General features: G+C 44.2%; 3 protein-coding genes and 1 long non-coding RNA gene across 7 annotated transcripts; 3 read left to right on the top strand and 1 right to left on the bottom strand.

The window, feature by feature from the left end:
- Positions 1-182: 182 nt before the first annotated feature.
- On the top strand, positions 183-5,281 carry si:dkey-260g12.1 (tumor necrosis factor receptor superfamily member 5). Of its 3 annotated transcripts, none has more exons than XM_047037250.1 (11): positions 183-311; positions 475-585; positions 796-850; positions 1,833-1,943; positions 2,133-2,288; positions 2,695-2,731; positions 2,920-2,984; positions 3,400-3,513; positions 3,962-3,981; positions 4,097-4,193; positions 4,420-5,281. In XM_047037250.1, the coding sequence occupies exons 2-11, from the start codon at positions 517-519 to the stop codon at positions 4,683-4,685; spliced, it is 990 nt and encodes a 329-aa protein (XP_046893206.1). In that variant the 5' UTR covers positions 183-311; positions 475-516; the 3' UTR covers positions 4,686-5,281. The 3 variants fall into 3 exon arrangements, with proteins under 3 accessions (XP_046893206.1, XP_046893195.1, XP_046893214.1); XM_047037239.1 differs by having other exon boundaries at positions 2,692-2,731; XM_047037258.1 differs by lacking the exons at positions 183-311; positions 475-585; positions 796-850; positions 1,833-1,943; positions 2,133-2,288 and having other exon boundaries at positions 2,406-2,731; positions 2,946-2,984.
- A 156-nt stretch (positions 5,282-5,437) lies between these two features.
- On the bottom strand, positions 5,438-9,375 carry LOC124478810. Its single transcript, XR_006957276.1, has 7 exons — positions 9,032-9,375; positions 8,604-8,736; positions 8,217-8,348; positions 7,279-7,422; positions 6,797-6,883; positions 6,440-6,556; positions 5,438-6,336 (listed from the first exon to the last, which is right to left on the bottom strand). It is a non-coding gene; the product is annotated as an uncharacterized LOC124478810 (long non-coding RNA).
- Positions 9,376-10,786: 1,411 nt separating this feature from the next.
- Positions 10,787-15,285, top strand: tnfrsf1a (tumor necrosis factor receptor superfamily, member 1a). Of its 2 annotated transcripts, none has more exons than XM_047042236.1 (9): positions 10,787-10,955; positions 11,422-11,524; positions 11,634-11,742; positions 12,045-12,170; positions 12,486-12,609; positions 13,012-13,082; positions 13,403-13,587; positions 13,838-13,937; positions 14,146-15,285. In XM_047042236.1, the coding sequence occupies exons 2-9, from the start codon at positions 11,459-11,461 to the stop codon at positions 14,448-14,450; spliced, it is 1,086 nt and encodes a 361-aa protein (XP_046898192.1). In that variant the 5' UTR covers positions 10,787-10,955; positions 11,422-11,458; the 3' UTR covers positions 14,451-15,285. The 2 variants fall into 2 exon arrangements, with proteins under 2 accessions (XP_046898192.1, XP_046898184.1); XM_047042228.1 differs by having other exon boundaries at positions 10,788-10,955; positions 11,419-11,524.
- An 895-nt stretch (positions 15,286-16,180) lies between these two features.
- Positions 16,181-20,813, top strand: plekhg6 (pleckstrin homology domain containing, family G (with RhoGef domain) member 6; the record flags this gene model as incomplete). Its single annotated transcript, XM_047033511.1, has 11 exons — positions 16,181-16,337; positions 17,305-17,479; positions 17,654-17,788; positions 17,924-18,061; positions 18,269-18,364; positions 18,585-18,635; positions 18,895-19,044; positions 19,171-19,281; positions 19,978-20,127; positions 20,455-20,592; positions 20,691-20,813. Coding segments are annotated over exons 1-11 (1,287 nt in total), but the record flags the coding sequence as incomplete, so codon positions are not given.
- Positions 20,814-20,815: the final 2 nt, after the last annotated feature.

Below are 20,815 nucleotides of genomic sequence, written 5' to 3'. Positions count from 1 at the left end.
GATTTCTTTTGTCCTCCGTTCTTCTCTTGTTTATAGTACATGTGGAAAGTAGTTTGATAAGTTAGTCACTGCCAAACCGCTGACGGTTCAATGACAGCGTCTGATCAACCTGTAAACAAGGGGGACGGCGGTGTGGCAGTACACGCTTGTGGGCGAGAGGTACCGGAAGAGAAGATGTCACAGGTAAGGAAACAGTGACAGGCTGAACTATCTCAGAGAGGAAGACAGCGTCTCAGAGACACACCTTACAGTACGAGGGTGAGCCGTGGACGGAGAGAACCAGAGAGATAAAGAGAGACGTTGTGTGAAAGGTAAGACTATTACTTTTGTTTAGTTTGTAACTGTCATCCTGTTTTGGGGAAGGGGGGTGGGGTTAGGGAGTCCAAGAACTGCCTATAGAACTTATTCCAATGCTGCTGTAGCTGCAAGGTTTGACATGTAAAGCATTGGTCTCTCAACCCTCTTCTGTCTTAGTTTTACTTCTTAGATTCTGAACACCGAATAACAGTTTCTGGGATGGCATTGTTGCTGTGCTTGGTAGCAGCTCAGATTCTTTCTGCACACCAAGGGGCTTCTGTTCCACTGGTAACTATATGACTATCTTCTTCTGGTCAACCACTGCATTCAATCAATAAATCAATCAACCATTAACTCCCCCCCCCCCCCCCTCCTAGTATTAGTTGAGATGAGTGAAAACTCAGCTGACAGTGTTATGGATCACAGAGCACCTATGATGGGCTGGCTCTAGTGAGAATACTGCTAATGGTGAGACCAATGTTGCTGTACTGTTGGCAGGATGGTGGAGGATATTGTATGGATGGAGAGGAACGGTGTAAACGATGCCCGGCAGGTAAGTCTGTCCTATTTCCTTGTTCACAAATCTTTTCTCACACATTATATTATTCCTATAAGTATTCTTTTAGTATTCTTATAAGCTGTCACCAAGACTCATCATTCCCTACGTCATACATTTTTGGGATGTTAGGGTGAACATTTCTTGTAAATGAGAAAAGTTAATCTGGTAATTATACACTTTTGAAAGGGCCAAATTAGATCAGTTGATGCTAAATTACGTACATTACTCATTCAAGAATGATTAAGACAAATTGTCCCTTCTTCCATTTCCACTGAGCTGCAGTTGATAGTAAACAGTTGTCAAAGATCTGTAAACTGACAAATGAAAATGTTCATGTTTCTCATACATTCCTACATCCTTCCTATAACACAGAACCATGTCACACCTGTGTCATCATTGTCCTTACCGTCACCCCCCCCCACACACACACACACACACACACACACACACACACACACACACACGGATACACACCACCACCACCCTATCATGATAAGAGTCTGGCATGAACGGCTCTGTCGTCCACCACATCCTGCATGAGCGTGCACTCAAGGCATACTAACCTGTCGACACTCTGCTCTGCAGCTCTGCTTCCCGTACTTCAAATTTCCTGTCTCGCTGCTGCACAGAACGGTTTCAATACTAGGCCCCTTAAATGTGTGTGCGCGTGCGTGCGCACGTGTGTGTGTGCCAGCAGTCGACTGCTCTACTTTATCTAAGTAAAGTAAATGTCAATTTTTGCACCCCTTTGTTCTTCCACTGCTTTATGCTTCCTTCATTACCCCTCCCATCCGTACATCTATCACCCTCCGACCTTTCTTAATTTCTACCTATCTCCACCTTTTCCTTTCTCTCTCTCTCTCTCTCTCTCTCTCTCTCTCTCTCTCTCTCTCTCTCTCTCTCTCTCTCTCTCTCTCTCTCTCTCTATCTCTCTCTCTCTCTCTCTCTCTCTCTCTCTCCCCCCCCTCTCTCTCAGGCCAGTACCAGTCGTCGTGTACAGAGTGTTCTCCCTGCGCGGAGGGGACCTTCACAAAGGACTGGAACTGTGAGAGCAGCTGTTTCCCCTGCTTCAGAGACTGCAGAGCAGGTAGAGCACACATAAACACCCACTCACGGATCTCATTCATTTAAACAACTACAAACGTGCGCCTACTCCAGACAGTTGGACAGGGAGCTGTCTTTTGTAAAAGCTTATTTGCATTGCACCGTGATCATGAATCACTTTCATATTAGGACCCTGACCCTACCTGTGTTGTCTCTACTCTAACTGGACCAGTCAGTAACATGTGGGAGGAGCAGAAGTGCAGCCGCACGGCGGACGTTAGGTGTCGCTGTCAGCGTGGTTACGTCTGCACGAACGGAGACTCTGGAGACTGCAGAGAGTGTGACAAGAGCCCTGAGCCTGAACCAACCAGCAGAGGGGTCGTTTCTGGTGTGTGTGTGTGTGTGTGAAGCAGTTGTGTGTGTATGTGAAGCAGTTGTATGTGTGTGTGTGTGTGTGTGTGTGTGTGTGTGTGTGTGTGTGTGTGTGTGTGTGTGTGTGTGTGTGTGTGTGTGTGTGAAACAGTTGTGTGTGTGTGTGTGTACGTTTCATGTGCACGTCTGTTGAGTTTGTGTGTATTGTTGCTTTGTCAGGCACAAACTTCATATTGGTACGATGCTTCAATGTGTTTAGTGTTCTACTTGCCTTTTTACAGGCTGTGTATTGTAGTAAACTGCTCAACACGTCCCTTTCAAACACACGATCACCTTGTTTTTACATAGACTGCACTATCGGGTGTTTTGTAAAGTTTTTGTTTTTTTCATTTCTTATTTCGCTTTGGGAAATTCCCCAGAAGACGGCATCACTTCCCCTTTGCCCTGCAATCTTCCAAAGTGAGTATTGTACAAAGTAAAGCAGCTTCTTGTAGATTTCATCCAATTATCTTTCATTGTAGACTTTGTACATCATTTGAATTGAAAATTATGGCAACAGGCAATGTGTTGTAGAACCATATTCAATTTCCATTTTTCCAAATGGCTGTTTACTCAAATCTGCCTGTGAAAATCTTCATAATTCTCAGTTGTAAATCTGGTGTCTCCACTCCAGTGGATAACGCCACTCACGACAGCCCTCATGTTAGACCAGGTGAGTGTCTGTCTGTCTCTCTGCCTGTCTGTCTGTCTGTCTCTCTGCCTGTCTGTCTGTCTGTCTCTCTGCCTGTCTGTCTCTCTGCCTGCCTGTCTGTCTCTCTGCCTGTCTGTCTCTCTGCCTGTCTGTCTCACTGTCTGTCTGTCTGTCTCTCTGCCTGTCTGTCTCTCTGCCTGTCTGTCTCTCTGTCTGTCTCTCTGCCTGTCTTTCTATCTGTCTGTCTGTCTCTCTGCCTGTCTGCCTGCCTGCCTGCCTGCCTGCCTGCCTGTCTGTCTGTCTGTCTGTCTGTCTGTCTGTCTGTCTGTCTGTCTTTCTGTCTGTCAGTCTGTCAGTCTGTCAGTCTGTCAGTCTGTCTGTCTCTCTCGTTCTTTCTCCATAACTTGAGGTGTTCTGTCCTTGTCTTTTTCTCCAGAGAACAGCAACACTCTTCTGGCCGTTTTGTGTCCAGCAGTAACCATTGGAATTCTGGCTCTTTTACTTCTCTTCTGTATCCGTCGCCAAGGAGACGAAGCTTGTTTCAAACATGGTGAGGATTTGAAGAGACTCCAGCCTCCTTGCATTGTGAACAGGCCCATGCCATTTGGAGTCAGATCTAAGATAAGTTTAAACACTTTCATAGAAGGTGAAAGTGATTCCTGGACATGGCACTAAATTCTTTACGTAACTTCAAAGCACTTCTTTGTTGTGGTACGTTTTTCATTCTCACACAGTGCTGCTACTCTCACAAGCATGTCAGTTGGAACAAACAGCGATCTGCTTGTTGATGCTTGTTGCAGTAATCATATGATCAGTCAGCCTTACAGCGAAAACGTGTGAATGACAACACAAAACATTCTGACATTACTCACTCCCTCGACAGTCAAATGACACATCTCAATTATCGATGAATCATTATTGAATAAGCAAAATTCCCAGGAATAGAACATAGTATTGCTAGTTTGTCTGATGACTTTTCATCTGCTGTTGTTTTCCAGTTCTTCAGCTGTGTAATGAGGTAGGCACACAGCCGTCACAGCGTTTACACACCGTTCACAGAAACTTTCATATTTACGGCACATGGAGCCAACAGAATGAAGGTTTACAGTTTCTTGTTCTTGGTTGTTGTTAAGGGGGTGAAGGATGGTTCCCACAACAAGGCCCCAGGCCAACAGCAGACAAAGGAGCCAGTCGGATTGCTGCCACACCCACTAACTGCTGCTAATCTAGGTACTGAAAAAGATATGTAAAAATACGTACAAATTCCCTTCAAATGTATCTTTCAGCTTGACAAAAAGGGCAATTTTTACAAGAACTCATGTTATGTTTTTCATTACATACTTATTGTCATAATTCTGTCATGTCACGGGTGATTCCTACACACCTCACATGATCACGTACGGGCTGAACGGATGTCCTTTCTCATTCCCTTTCTCTCATTGCCTCTCTCTCTCAGGCCCAGTCCATGTGCACAGTGCCGGAACTGTTATCTTCAGTCTTCTGAATCAATTCACGGGTCAGGGGGAGGTGGCTGGTGTAGAGAGGAAGGAGGAACGGAATGACAGAAATGAGGAGGAAGGGAGAAGCTTCCAGAACCACGCGGCATCATCACCTGATGTCCACTTCTCCCAGCAGGAAGTGGACGGAGAGACGGGCGCTGTGTTTGTCCCTTCTCAGGAACAAGGGAAGGACTGTCACGTTTCCAAAGAGGAGTCGCCATGAGCGGGGACTGTTTACGTCTCGCTGAACTCCTCCCATCGGATCTGGGACCTTTCGTAGCTCACGTTGAACATTAACATGTGGGAAATAACACGACAATGAACACTGTGGTATGCTGTTCAGGATGACCACGTGTTGTGTGTTTAGGATCCAGCAGATTGGGTTTGGAAGACAGACTGGTGAGGTGACATCCAGAAGTGATCAGGTGCATGGCTCTGAAGATGGTCAAACGACCTAAACAAAGATGTTACGGTTTAAACTCCTAAAGAGTTATATAGAAATGTAAGCTGTGTTATCGAAGTTAGTTGATGTGTCGTGCGTGTCTTTTCTTTGCTCATTTTGAATGTGTTCAGTTTGTAATGTTATTTATGAGCCTCTTTTTGGATATGTCAATGTACTGTACCGTTAGTTTGAAGAGTAAGGCAGCTGAGGCTTGTTCAAGTCAATGACAACTCAAACTGTTTTTGTAAAACTGCATGTATTTGATAATTAAATACAAGTGATGTTACAGGTTTTGAATAAAGCCATTAACATTCCCACAAAGCAGGAATTTACATTGGAAAAAACACGCAATCAGTAGCTGTTAGCAGATGAGGGGAAAAGCATACATTTGACTTTTATTCATTTAGCAGATGCTTTTATCGACTTACAGTACAAGAAAGAGCTTTACAAAAAGTGCATAGGACAATGATCATAAACAATGAGATAGCCCCAAAAACATTTAGGGTAGCCAAAACATGAAGCATACATTGTTAAAAGCAAATAAGTGCCAATGGGTAGAACCAGAAGAGCATGTGGTTAAACAAATTACAATCAGAACAGATCATACAGATTAAAAGACATAAAACATCTTCAACTTCAACATGTACTGAACATGTAAGCAGCCGGGTGGTGGGTTTAACATCCCTACATGTGATAAACTCTGATCCACAGTCCTAGTTCCATATACAGTAAGTATAACTTACATACAGTAGACATTTTCAATCTGACTCTTTTTTGCTCTCTTTCTGTCTCGTCTGCACATCCACCCACGTTTTATCAGAGGTCACATCAAATGCTAAAGTCTAACTTCAAAGCAGATGTTGTCTCCTACGCTCCATGTTCGCTGCTCTTCCGAACAAAGATTTCGAGATGCTGACATATGACATACACAAGAGAAAAACCTTCGCAAATGGGTACCAGATCAGAACCCTCTCATAGGATTGTCATCTTTGCCGATGAACAAAATATAATTGTCGGATATCCACTGAGAAAAACACTTGAACCCTTGTGTTGCCTTCGGGTCACAGTGACCTGACCCTTGCTGTGATACCACACCAGATCACGTTTTGTGATTTCAGTCACATAACATCCATGCTAAACCTAAAGTCAAAGTTCTATGGACTAGACACAGAACTTGTCATAGCAGGGAAGAAAACACTCTGGAGTTTAGGTGTCCCAGATTACCCAAATGTACCCTTCTTTTTAGTCCCCGTGTCAGGTAATGTCATTAAATCCAGTTAATCCATAGCCTGGTCCAATGTTGTCATGCCAACCCTGCTTCCCAGTCAGACTTCTGTCTCAGTCTTCCAATGCACTTCCTGGATTGGCATGGGTACTTCCTCTTCCTGTGCCACTGGATGAGTTACAGTCGTCTTTTTCGGAAGCCAGCACCCTGATGGATCAATAAGAAAATAGTAAGCACTCGCACCACACATACTCAGACATACATGCGCTTTAGCGATGCAATCAGGCAGATATAAACGGATAATACTGACTGTTTGTAGTTCGGATCCAGGGTAGTTCACGTTTGTGCAACTGTATGCATACAGTTAGCAGGAGCCCGAAGCTCATACAGGACAAGAGGACGCAAATGAGGATCCACTTGCTGTCATCTGTTGTTTGGAGAGAGGCAGAGTAAAGGGCAAGACAGAGAGAAATGGTTATTTCGTGAAGTCAGGTGAAGTCAGGTGGCTGAGCAGTTAGGGAATCGGGCTAGTAATCTGAAGGTTGCCAGTTCAATTCCCGGCCGGATCCACAGGATGTATTTGCCCTACAGCTGAGTTTGTTGCTGTCCTTCTCTTTCACAGTACACGTATACCCCAGAGGTTGCCGCTAATCAGTAGTGTCCTTACTTTCTCTTGGTTTCGTGGCTAGCCCAGTTCCAGGTGTTGTAAGAGACACAGGTGTGGATGAGTAACTGGTCTCAGTAAGGTGGAGCACTGTGGTCCAAAACGAGGAGAGAGAAGGGTGGGTGTTACCATGGTGTCCACCTGGCAGTGATGTCTCCTTCAGAGAAGTCGGAGATGCTATCGCTGTCGGTGTGGTGTCAACGTGTAACTAGAGGCCTGTCACTCAACAATTAAATGTTAATTTCTGTGTTGTGATTGGTTGGTCATCTATCTGTGGGTTGTTACATGTTTGGGGGTACGTTTGTGTGCATGTGTATTCATGCATTCAATGCTTAGAAAACCTGAGATAACATTTGTTCATGCTTATGAACGTTTGATAAGACTTGTACTATTGCTTGGTAGCCCTTCCCAGCATTTGGTACACTAGTGGATATTTGTAGTTCTAATGTTGTAATGATTGTGTTTGCTGAACTGGTCTTCAATACCTGTGTCAGCCGATGTGTTATTGGTTGTTGGCTGGCTGGGGGCGGGATCACAACTTTGGCAGGGCTTTTGTCTGCACTGTTGTCCTTTCTGACAGGTACATACAGCATTCTGACTGGTCGAGCACATGGACTCATACACTAAGTCTATGGAAGAAGAAAAAAACATTGTTAAAAAAACAGATAAAATGTGTGAGTGTGTGTGATGTTGCACAAGTTCATCACAATACATATCCCAGGTGATTAACAACAGGAAAATACAAAATAAAAACTTCCACAGTGAGTTAGTGGCTACGTGATTCAACCCCCTTTAACTGTCTCTCTTTTTGACCTGGTGTGTTTTCCCTCTGCTCACTGACATTTAAAAATGACTTGTTCTCTTGTTTTTGTACTCTTGAGGCAGATAACGTCTCTGACAATAACACAGTGACATCTGTATTTATTTCCGATGTTTTTTCTGGTACTGCGAGGTCGTCTTCCACCACAGCTATTACGTAAGGTGCGTGTCTGCAACCCACCCGCACAGCCCCTTGCCCTCCCCCCAATCCCCCACTGACAGACAACCGTGCTTGATGTGCCCGCAAGGTCCCTTTACTTCCCAGCTTGGTGAGTCAGTTAATCAGTTTGTATCTGTTCATCTGTACCCCCCCCCCTTCTCTCTCTGACTGTGTCCCACCATGACTGGATGACAGGGGAAATCCCTTCAGCACACTGTTCACCAGCTTTGTTCTCTGAAGGGAGGATGACCTGAAGACATCGTTGAGAGACAGTTAGCAAAGGAAACGTCTGAGAAAGACCTACAGCAATGTCTCAATTCAAACCTTACTGGTTTGTCTCATTTCACAGCTAATCGTTCACAGTCACACCCAGACACTCATAGACGGATGACACACTCACGTACGCGCGTGTGTGTGTGAGGGCACACACACTCATACACTCACCCTCTGTGCACAGTGTGCAGATATCACAGGCTTGCTTAGTGTTGTAGGTTTCTGTGTAGAACAGAACTTGGCAGGAACGACACACAGTTTGTTGCATCTTTGATGGCACACAACGTTTTTCCATGTATTTACCTGCAAAGGACACAATAGACTCTTCAATTACAGAAGCACAATACTTCTTTCTCAATAAGAAAAGGTGCTACCAAAAACACGTTATGGTACAGGAAACCCCTTAATAATCTATTTGTGTTTATTAGTTCCCCTGCTAACTATTTGATCAAACAACCTCTCAACTACAATGTTCAACCCAAATGATGGATTTCAAACAATGAGTTACAGGTAAAGTAAAAATGAAAAATATCACAACACAATTTTCTTGATGCGTACCTGGTGGACACTTGTCACAGCATAATGTGGGATTGGCTAATGGCCAGGGATACTGTTGCCCAGAACACTGGAGACATTGGACAGCAAACAGTTGGCACAGAAACACAGATAAACTAATGCACCATAACTCCATCTGAAAATAAAAGCAAGAGTATAAGGATACAGTCAATATTGATGCTATGGTAACAATGAAAACATTGTAATATTACTATCGTACATAACTTGATGGTGTTCAAAATCCACAGGCACTTAAGAGTAAAGGCAGAGCATCTTATCATCACTGACAAAAGTTTGTACAAAGAAAATGGACACGTGCGTCTCCTCGAGCGCACAGTCCCAGCGATGACCTGACGCTATCGAGGCCCAGTTCAACACCTTTACGTCTTAGATACAGCGCTAGAGCGAAAAACCAAGAGAAAGTGTCTTACCGTAGCGCAGTATGAACGTGAGAAAGAGAGAGATGTGACCCGAGACCCCTCTGAGTGAGACTGAGCGGCTGATCAGATTGTGTCAGGGATTATTCATAAAATGTCAAAGGATGAGTCATTAGAACCTGGCCTCATCTTTCACATCTTGATCTGTGTGATGACGATCGGCGGCTCGAGCCCCCCAGCGCACGTTCTATCGGTCGCTCTTTTCCTCCCTCCTCTCTTTCCACTTCTGTCAGTGCTTTGCTCTCGTTTCATCAAAAACCTACTTTTCTTTTTTGCTTTCAAAACAAATCTACTGACACTCTTTTGTGTCTGTCAATACTTTTCTCTCTCTCCCTCTCTCTCTCTCTCTCTCTCTCTCTCTCTCTCTCTCTCTCTCTCTCTCTCTCTCTCTCTCTCTCTCTCTCTCACACTTCTGTCACTTCTCTCTCTGCCATGACAATTTTACTAACATACCACAACATATTCATTCTGATCTGGTTCTTTTTTCTATTACAGTAAGCTGACTCAGATAGTCAAATCAGCTGTGTCTGGATCTGAGTTACACTTCAAAGAAGCCATTCTTTGACAGGATTTTCTGTTTTGAGAAAATGCTTAATATAGGTTATGTGAATATATGTGTCTATGCAACGTATGTGGATAACCTATGTGTGTGCATGTGTGTGCGTGTGTTTCAGTGTGTGTGTGTGTGTGTGTGTGTATTTTTGTGTTTGTGGCTTTGCTTTATATTAGTAAAAGATCAGTATGTACAGTTTGGTGCGCGTGTGTGGCTGAAAATACTCATCACCGCTAGTTTGCTCGTCTGTCATGATTGTGATTAACTCTTCCCCAACTTCATTTTCAAAGAAGCCTGGCAACATAACCTTCAAAGAATTGAAGTGTCATCGCACACTAAGCACCAATAAGACCACCTTCTCTCATCTCACGCCTCTCGTGGCTCTGCAAGCGATAGGCTACTCATAAAGAGAACATATTCTAATACCTGATCCAAGTTATCTGTGATGATGTTTCTTTACAGAATTCGTAGCCTGTTAGGCACTTAAACGTTAAAACGAAAAAAATCCAACATTCCTTGGTTGTGTGTGTGTGTGTGTGTGTGTGTGTGTGTGTGTGTGTGTGTGTGTGTGTGTGTGTGTGTGTGTGTGTGTGTGTGTGTGTGTGTGTGTGTGTGTGTGTGTGCCTAGTTAGAGCCTCGAAGCGTGGAAAAGGATGCGGTTTCTGTAGGAAGTACTTGTAACTGCTCTGCTAAGCAGCAGTCACATGAGACGACGGCACAACGCCGGAAGCATTTTACTATTTACTTCCCATGGATTCTGTAGTGTATGGACATACACACAGGAATCATCATAGTTTTTTGTTGTTTTTTATGTGTTATACCATGACCTCTGACCTGGCATGTTGATTGGATAGACAATAACTGTATAAATCATTTCGCGCAATCCTGGAGCCCTCTCTTATATTCTCGTCTTTCCTTACTATCCCTTGTGTTGATGAGCCCAGTTCATTTTTACTGCGTTAGCAAATAATGTGGATAATACCAAAGAGGTTAGGAGTACAATACTTTCATTGTATATACACGAAAGTAAAGATTCAATTTCCACAAAATCTCTCAAAAATAAGTTTATGGACTATTATTCAAGGGGGCTCTGATTAGTTCACGGATGTCAAACACGCATGGCGACAGCTTGAACCTTTCAACACAATCAACCATCGCTGTCCCATCGTTCAATGCCTGGCTTGCCCTGGAAGTGTGGAGCAATAGCCTGTGTATGATGCATCACGAGCCTAGTTTCCCGTTTGAGTCCGCCTACCCCACTCTCTTTAAGGAACTGAATGCTTCGCGTCTTGAAAGAAATGAACAGATCTAAATGAACATATATTGTAATTTTAGAGACTTGACCGGAACTAATTTCTTTGCAAGGTAAGATAAGATGACGGTAACTCTTCACTTGTCATTGTGGGAAAGTGGTAGATTCATATCGGGATTCTGAGTCAAAATGCGAAGTGGGTGTATGAATCGAAACTAAAAATTGGTATCTTATTTTTCAGGTTTTTTTGCTTTTCGAGTAATCGAATCCTATCATGTTTCAATAAATGTTATTGATTAGACTAAATCTGAAAGAAACAGGATAAGTGTTTTATAGAATTTCAACTGCGCAATATTCTGCTCACAGAGGAAGTGAAGATATTTCGCAAGCTCATAGCGTATTTTAAACCCACCTAAATGACTAAAGGACTCTAGCTGGTATTTTACATGAAACATTGAAGATTGTCATGCTTTTATAAATAATAAGTGGCAGTCACAATATTGGATGAAATAGATGAGTGTATTGAGCTATGGTTTACTCTGTGTGACAGTTGCACTTTAATCCCTACTTCTGTAGTAGTTAAGTTATGGCGTTACCCTGAGAACAACCTTACAGTATGGAAGCTGCAGTCTTGAGAGGCAAATGCAAGAAAAAGCTACCGGTCTACATTCTGCTTTTGCTGGTGAGAAAAAGAAAAGTGACAGGACGTGACGTTTAATTTAAAAGTATGTAAAAAAAATAAAGTACTTAAAAAGAAATGTGTGTATGTTTTTGCATGTCCCATGATGCAGTGCGTGCTGGCCCCCGCCTTGTCTGCACCAGCAACGTCCAACCTGGATGAATGCCTGATTGGGGAATATATCAGCGAAGATGGAGTCTGCTGTGGAAAATGCCATCCAGGTAAAGAGCTGCTGGCCATCTGATCTACATCACACACATCCACACACAGAAACATGCTATGTACTGCTCCACTACACTGTATGAAACAGAAACATGCTATATACTGCTCCACCACACTGCATGAAACAGAAACATGCTATATACTGCTCCACTACACTGTATGAAACAGAAACATGCTATATACTGCTCCACCACACTGCATGAAACAGAAATGCTCAATAACGACATAGCTATAAATGGTGAAGGCACACAGTGACAAGGCCCATCTGTTGCTGTTCATTGAACTTGACTTTGTTTTCCAGGGTTCAGATTGGTGAAGGACTGTCCTGAGAGGGACAAGACGACCTCATGCAAGCAGTGTAGAAATGGTACCTTCATGGACAAGAGCAATACTGCTCGCAACTGCATACGCTGCAGAGACTGCAGAGGTATCTATCATCACAGTGATCTGTCACCTATCACTTTCACCGCTGGGGGGAGCGACTGGGAGATTCCTTTTTTTGTGTTTCCACTACAAGGGGAGTCAGATGGCTGAGCGGTTAGGGAATAGGGCTATTAATCAGAAGGTTGCCGGTTTGATTTTTGGCCGTGCCAAATGACGTTGCGTCCTTGGGCAAGGCACTTCACCCTACTTGCCTCGGGGGGAATGTCCCTGTACTTACTGTAAGTCGCTCTGGATAAGATCGTCTGCTAAATAACTAAATGTAATGCAAGTTCTTTGACTGCCCCCTTCTCTTATTTAGCTTCAAATTTTGAGGAAGAGGCGTCACCATGCAGTATATACAAGAACAGGGAGTGTCGCTGTGTCAACGGTTACTACAGAAACCACATCGACTCCCTGACACACGAATGCCTGGAGTGTAAGAAGTGAGTATATGTGAGGAGACTGCAACTTGTTGGAGTTTTTTGTTGTTTGGTTTTTGTGTCCCTAATCAAGAAAACCTGCTCCGTCCTTTAGAGTCAGGAAAACTAACAAACCTTTTTGTATTTAAAGAACAGCAGTTGTCAGCTGTTTCAGTTTTTCAGTTTATTCCATTTTTACTGACCTAACAACCCTGGTTCTGGACAGATACTATGTCATTGGAAATTTGCTTTAAGACAACACATTTGCACTCTTTGTAGTTCTTCTGGCCCAGGTTAGATTGTTAACCATTATTTAATACTTTTCACCAGTGTTTGATGACACGACTATTCATGATTATCACTTTTTCAGAAACAGGCTCTCAATTGTGAATCATTTCCTCCTCAAAACATTTCCGGTTTCCTCAGCTGTAGGTCCCCCAGGTGTCAATTCCTTTGTGGCCCAGATTCTCCTCCCGAAGAACTGGAAACCCTAAAACGTGAGTCTGTTCAGGTTAAAAACACTACACTTTCCTCTGCCATGGCAACAGTATTCGCCTTTTGATTGCTTTTGGTGAGAAACACTCTTTTCCTCTCAGGAAGGGTCACTTAATAACCTTTTCAGCACCTTGGTATCCTTGAACAGGCTGCTCATACTTCTGTAGGAGTGCCTATCAGTTGTGGATTCCTGCCCTCATGACATCCGCAGATTTCAATGATTGTAATCAAAATGGAAGAAGAAAAAATGTCGATGCCATGTCAACGTACAGTTCAGTTTCACCAGTCACTTCAATATGTTCCTCTCTGCTTCCCCACCCAGCTCCGGAGAATGTTGATGTTGTGCTGCCCGTAGTGGTTGCGTGCTTCGTCGCCCTGCTTGGGGTCATAAGTCTCGTAACCTACCTAGCAACCAAAAAGAGTGTGAAAAGGAAAATTAGATTAAGGATCGATGGTTCCGCCTCTTTCTCAGAGCCTACATCTCAGGAATCTCAGAAATCCACAAAAGTAAGGCTGACCAATACAGTTTATATTAGATTTTGTATATTTTGATGTTAAACATTTTAATTAATAATTCGAAAATTTAAAGTAAAGCAAAGACATTTTATGAAATAATGAAATGACTAAACAAATGTTTTCAAACACTTTTATACTGCCGCACAAATACAGAAGACCAAAAATAATAATATATATAAACAGTATATATAAACTACTGTATGAAGGGCTGAATTTGTATGTTGTTCCTGTCTGTGTGCAGAAATTGATCACCGACTCTGAATGTCCAGAGAAGCAGAACCTGGCTGTACCAACCCAGTGTGAGTCAGACCTACCTGACTGTGTTCCCAAGGAGATCAAGAGTAAGTGAAGTGTGTGTGTGTGTGATGGGTGTGTGAAGTGAGTAACTGTTTGTTTGCCTTGCTTTTGAGGAAATGGTGAAATGTATTTGTGGAATGAACCCTCATCCATCCATCCATCCATCCCCCTTTCTTTCATCCATCCACCCTTTATCGCTCATCCATCTCTCTTCTCTCCTGTATCTCTCCCCCTACCTTTCTCCCCCTCCAGTTCAGAAGGTGATCTACTCAGTGCTGGACCTGGTGTCTGTGCGACATGTGAAACAGCTGGTGCGATCTCTGGGTGTGAGCGAGAGGGACATCGAGAGGGCCGAGGTGGATTACCGCTCGGTCCAGGAGGCCAACTACCAGATGTTAAAGCTGTGGGCCGAGGGCGGGGCCAGGGGCGGGGCCAGGGGAGGGGCGGGGCCAGGGGTTCTGCCACGCGCTTTACTGCAGGACCTGCTGGAAAATCTGAGGGGGATGGACCTGGGCGGGGTGGCTGAGGAGCTGGAGGAAAAGTTCAGGGTTCAGTAGACACACACAAACATTCACACACACACACACATTCACACGCACGCTCACACACACACACAAGCATACATGTACATACTACTGTGCACAGAAACACACATATACACACACACTAACATGGTGCTCGAACTGGGAACGTAAATCAAACCCTTTCACCCTTCACCTTAATACAGATGTGGGATGTGAAGTGCTTCTGTAGTTGTAGTAATATTCAGTTGCACTCAGTTAATTCAGAGAAAGGTTTTTATGAGAGCGTTATTGATGAGGGGCTTCGGATTAAGCTAGAGGATGCGTATCATGATGTCATAATGTCTATGCCAAAACGTTCTAACATCTGTATTGTCATTGCTTTACCCTTTGTCTTACCCATTGAACCAAGTTCCAGTAATGTTTTGTGGTTAGACTTGATGGATAGGCTTGTCTTAGCTTCAATTCTTAATTGTTTTGTTGGGATGAGGGCATTGTGATGGAATCTAGGGTGATTTTCATCTTGGTGTGTAATTGTGTCTTGTAAATCACACTAACACATACTTGTAATGCACATTTTATGCTACCACAGCTTGCTGTCAAAGTTATGTTTGTTTATTTCTGCTCAGTATCTTATTCAGCCTTCATAGGACCATATAGTATCTTGTCATTTTTATATTTTATTTTATATTCTGTTCAGTAGTATATATCCTGCTGTTAGTGCTCTGTGATTGATCAAATTGTTTACACTTAATCACATTCCAATATCCATATGTAGATAGGTAGGTGGCTCAAAGCTGTCGGCAATGGTTTTTATGAATTAATTTCCTATGTGCCAGTGGATAGGAATAAACATCACAACTATAAATAATGCTGCCTCTGTCTCATGATATCTGCATAGTGTGTGTGTGTGTGTGTGTGGGTCACTCACTCATAAACACATGAGTGAGTGATGGCGTGTCTAACCTCAGGCTTTGTCGTCGTTCCACATTCCTCGCCGTCGGAGCCATCAGTCTTTTCCTTTCGCACTGTTTTCATCATGACGTCATTTTCCCGTTCTCTTCCGTTGTCTGTCTGTGTGTTTGTTTTGCTGCCTGCTTCTTATTGGCTGGCTGGCCTTCAGTGTCATGTCAGTCTGGCACTGTCTGTCTGTCTTGTAATCACTTCTTTTAATTTCTTCAGATGTGTGCGTTTCTCTGGTCGTCATGTGACTTTCACTAGCCACCAAGACTACACATACACAGAAACAAAAATCTGCACACACACAAGACTACACACACACACAGTTGACGCAGTGTATGGATGAGTTTAGATCTCAGGAGGGGGTATCTCCAGATGTTGGCAACAACAGGGCATTGGCACTGGCATTGCTCCCAAAAGATGGAGTCAGATGGCTGAGTGGTGAGGGAGTCTGGCTAGTAATCAGAAGGTTACCGGATCGATTCCCCACTGTGCCAAATTACGTTGTGTCCTTGGGCAAGGCACTTCACCCTACTTGTCTCGGGGGGAATGTCCCTCTACTTACTGTTAGTCGCTCTGGATAAGAGCATCTGCTAAATGTAAATGACTTTTTGGGTCAGTTTACTATGTAAACATTCTCCTTTCATTCATTTATTTGGTTTTCATCCAAAGTAACAGAAACAAAAGGAGCCATGTCTGTATCAGTCACCACCTCTTCCTGTGAATATGTGACTTTAAACACATTAGCCAGTCCCAAATATAGATCTATTGTCTGTGGAATCCAGTTTTTCTTGTCAGGTGAGTCATAAGGCGCAAAGGTGCAGGCGAGAGAAAGGTTGGTAGGGAGGAATGAGAACAGGCACAGAGGCAAAGAGCAACATACTCAGAGAAGGTGAAACAGTAGAAACCAAAGATGACTGAGATGATGATTGTGTGAATCAAGATGGATTTAAAGAAGCTCAGGTGCGTGAACGATGTTCTGGTGATTCCTGTCACAGAAGTTGTTATCACTGTGATTTCTGCTTGCTGGATTGGGTCAGACAGATTTATTTAAATGCAAGGCAGGGCTCATGTTTGCTTAATGTTTCACGGTCGGTATACTGATTTAAGAGCGGTCGTTGTTTATGGTGACGGGGAACCTGGTGTGCTTGTTGTTTGGTGAACACGGCCCCCTGAACTGCAAACAGCTTCTGTCTGTGGACCTTCTGTAATACCTCACACACAGCAACACGTGTTAGTGAAGATACTTTAGTACCTAGTGTCCTGAATATCATCTGAATGTAAAACATTTGAGTGTGATGTGTAGTCTATTTGTTATGAGGGCACTTGGATTACTGGGGTGTTTTGTGCGGTGTCAAAACACTTCGATTTTGTTTTTAGGTTTATAACTGAATACAGTGTGTGTGTGTTTGTGTTCAACATGTGTCTTGTAGCACTTGTCCTTAAAGTAAAAATATTTTTTCTTCGTGAACTGAACATGTTGTGCTCAGGATGTGTCAAGAAAAAAAATAATTCTTGGTAACCAAGACAACTGGTGTTGTGTGAGTGAATGTGTGCAAATTAGGTAGTTTGTAACTCTACATCCTGTTACAAAGAATCTTGAGCTTGGAGCATGAGAACTGACTTATTCACTTTTTCCAAACACTGTCATCTGCCACTGCCACTGCTGTTGCTATTGTCATTATCATAACTACATAGCTGCCTACCTTTCAAAACCACAAGCTAACCTGTTCTAGAATGCATTAATGTAAAGATAAGTTCCTTAGTCTTCCTCAAGATTCCCGTTTCAGTTCTTCCTTCTCGAAATTTTTAATAGAGCACTTCCTGTTGTCTTCGTGCCCAGACGCTATGTCTTCCTCGTTTGCTTGGCTCCACAATGATCGCTGCGTTTTTTGGTTTTGTATCTCTAAAATCTTTCTTCAAAAAAAAGTGTAAACAACGGAGGAGATGAGCTGTCTCAGGCGGACGCTGCGGAACAGTGGAGAGATGGGGAAGAGCGAGAGAGGGAGGGGGATTCGTTAAATGGAGGGGCCACAGTTGCAGAGACCACGAACAACCAGCTGGGGGCAGTAGAATCACACACATTTAACACCTTGAACTATCAGGTTAGTATCTAATGGAAAATAAACTTTGCCTTCAACTGTCAGGCATGGCTCACAGGCCCCATGTCATCCTTGACACCTGTGAGACATTTAGATGATGGTTAGGGTGATAGTTGAAAGTAAAGCTTGAATATATATGCGTTCTATTAAGAGCCACTGATTTATGTTTTCTTTTAGAGAAGAACCCTGCAGAAAGTTGTAACAGACTATGCCACAATGAGCAAGGGATCGTCTCCATGTGTAAAACCGCGAACAGCACTGAAACAGGTTCTGTTTAACCAGGGAGCGCCAGAGAAGTGCTCATCGCCTGAGGTACTTGACTCCGACGCAATCCTCCGTCTGCACATGCGAATGTTGATGGACGCGCGCACCCGACAGAGCAGAATGTAACTAGACTAGCGTGATACATGATAATGGTTTGATTCAAACTTTGTACCTCCCCCTCAGGAACGGGGTCAGCTGGACGTGTTGAAGCAGCTCCTGGAAATCTTCCCTGTGCCCCAGTGCCTTAGGTGGAACTGGGGGGAGGAGGGCGAGGGATCCACCCTCGAGAACAGCTGGACAGAAATAGTGCGCTCTCACACGGTAATTTACCATGCGAAAAAACATAGTGAGTCAGAACAATACATAGGTGTGAGCCACACCCTGACTCTAACAGTTCTCTGGAACTCGTCTCTCTCTCACTCACTCCTTCCACTTCTGTTTTTGCTTCTCTCTTTCTCCTTTGATCTCCCACCCTCTCTTTCTCTCTGTGTCACACTATATGCGATATATCTCTCTCCTCCTTTTCAGACGATGTGTAAGACGCAGAAACACCAGCAGGAGGCGCTATGGGAGTTTGTCCACACTGAGCTCACCTACATCAACAAGCTTACCATCGTCACAGACGTAAGATTGAGACATCCCACCCGACATTTGTGCTCTCAATGTCGTAACAAAACTCGAACATGTTTTGCTCGATATGAACAATAAAACCACACGGGAAAGTATATTCTGAAAACCACAACTACAGTAAAAAAAATCTCTGTATATACTGTTTAAATAATCATATAATCTGGCGATTAATAGGCTTTCTGTCATTTCTAAACCCCCTCCCTGTTTTTGACAGTTGGTGGTGGCCGCTCTAAACAACTTGCACCAACATGGCTTCCTCCAAGAGGTCAGTCTGAATAGCCTTTAGGCCAAGGAAGCTGTCAGTGCAGCGCACTGCAAGGTTCACTGTTCAGCAGCCTTATACAATGGCTGACATCAACACACTGAAAACATCCGTTTCTCTAACTGACGGAACATAGAGCACGACAGTTTTGAAGTTTTTCTGCTGAATAGGTGGAAAGGTCTCACCGTGCGGGGGAGTGAGCAGTTGGCCTCTGTCAGTTACAAAAACCTTATCAAACTGACAACATCTTGGTTTCTCTCAGGTCACATCTGAACTGCTCTTCTCCAACCTCCCCTCCATCCTCGGTGCACACAGGCAGTTTTGGCAGGAAGTGATGTATCCCATGTTGAGGGAAGTCCGACAGACAGGGAAGCCCTTTGACCCTTTGAGGTTAGAGGCAGGTTGCCTGCAGGTACAAACTCAATTCAGTTGGTAGGAATGCATGATCATGTGACATACACAGCCTTGGCCAAATCCAAGGGTACAGCTAGTGTTCAATAATCCCTTCTTTCTTCCATACTCTTCCCTCCAATGCCAGTTCCGCGAGCGCTTCTCCTCGTATCTACAATACTGCTGGAAAGAGGAGAGCACTTTGGAGTTCACGCGAAGAGAACTGGACACCAACCCTCACTTCACCACCTACTTACATGTACTTACATGTGCGCCACACAGACAAAAGTCATGCCTGACATGCACGCACACACATGCACAGGCACAAACATACACATGGCAAGACAGACACACCCTACACACTCACTCACACACACACACACACACACAAACATGCCTTCCTGGCTGAACACACACACATGCACACACCCTTTCACCACCAAAACCCTTTGCATCACTCACAGACTACGTGAAACGCCTTGACTGTGTCAGATCCGGGAACTCAGTTGTAGTGATTAATAGCACTCATCCTGATGTGTGGTGGTTCTGGTTAGCACCATGAGTGTGTGGGCATACTGTCAATAACATGTCCTAATGAGGGCAGCCACACAGCCATGTGTCAAACCCACCACTGTCCTCAACTTGTGTTATGACTCAAATAAGCCTGGGTGACTTTTACATATCTGTTCTGAATTTGTACCACCCATTTGTACCACCCCATGTTTTGGGTTTATTGACGAGGAGGACATCCTGTACAAATCCCCCCTTTCATGAATCACCCAAATATAATAACGTACAAAAGCAGTTATTATACGATTCTTTTTCAGCTTTATGGAAGCCTTTTCTCGTTATTGCGCAGCATGTGTTCTGAGTAGGCATGGTGATATCTGATCAGAGTCAAGCTCAGTGAAACAGACACTCGATCGAAGCATGTGCTTGTCTTCTCCTTGTGCAGTGGGTTGAGACGCACCCCAAGTGTGAGCGGATGCGACTGGGTGACATGCAGGCCAAACCCCATCAGAGGATCACCAAGTACCCCCTACTGCTCAAAGCTATCATCAAAACCACCCAGGACCCCCTGATGCAGCACACTCTCCGAACCATGGTGAGGGGGGGGGGGGGGCGCTCAGCAGACACCCTGATGTTGTGCAGTGCCGCCGCTGCTGCTTGTACCGATGTCAACGCAGGACGTGAAAGAAATCTCCCTCTCTGTTCTCTCCCTGTTTCCCTGTTTCTTTCTCTCTCTCATCCCTCTCAACTTTCTCTCTCTCATCCCTCTCTTCTGTCTCTCTTTCATCCCTCTCTTCTGTCTCTCTCTCATCCCTCTCTTCTGTCTCTCTCTCATCCCTTTCTTTTTTCTCTCTCTCATCTTTGTCTCTCTCTCTTTGCATCCCCCCTTCCCTATCTGCCCCTGTCTGCTTCTCTTCTCCAGTTGACCGGTGTGAATGAGTTTCTGGACAGCATCAACGACCACATGAGGCTGAAGGATGAGGAGCTGGCCCTGTCCATCTCGGCCCAGAGGCTGGAGGGATACGAGGTGTTGGAAGGCACCAACGAGGAAACGGACAAGGTAAACGAACAAAACGTTTTCTCCGTAAACGGAACGACTCCGCCCGCTCTGAACATAAAAAGAAGGCTTTCTCTTTCGTTTCCGTTGGAACGTCGCAGCACGTCCGTGAGTTCTGCAGATTCGATTTGACCAGGCCGATCAGAGGGGCGGGCCCCGGGGTCGTACGCAAGCTGCTATTGGAGGAGACGCTGAAGATCAGAGGAAGGAAAGACAGCAAAGTGCG

This window comes from Hypomesus transpacificus, chromosome 2 (genome assembly GCF_021917145.1).
Source record: "Hypomesus transpacificus isolate Combined female chromosome 2, fHypTra1, whole genome shotgun sequence".
NCBI classification, from domain to species: domain Eukaryota; kingdom Metazoa; phylum Chordata; class Actinopteri; order Osmeriformes; family Osmeridae; genus Hypomesus; species Hypomesus transpacificus.
Note: the sequence above shows the minus strand (reverse complement) of the source record. Positions and strands in the feature narration are given on the sequence as shown.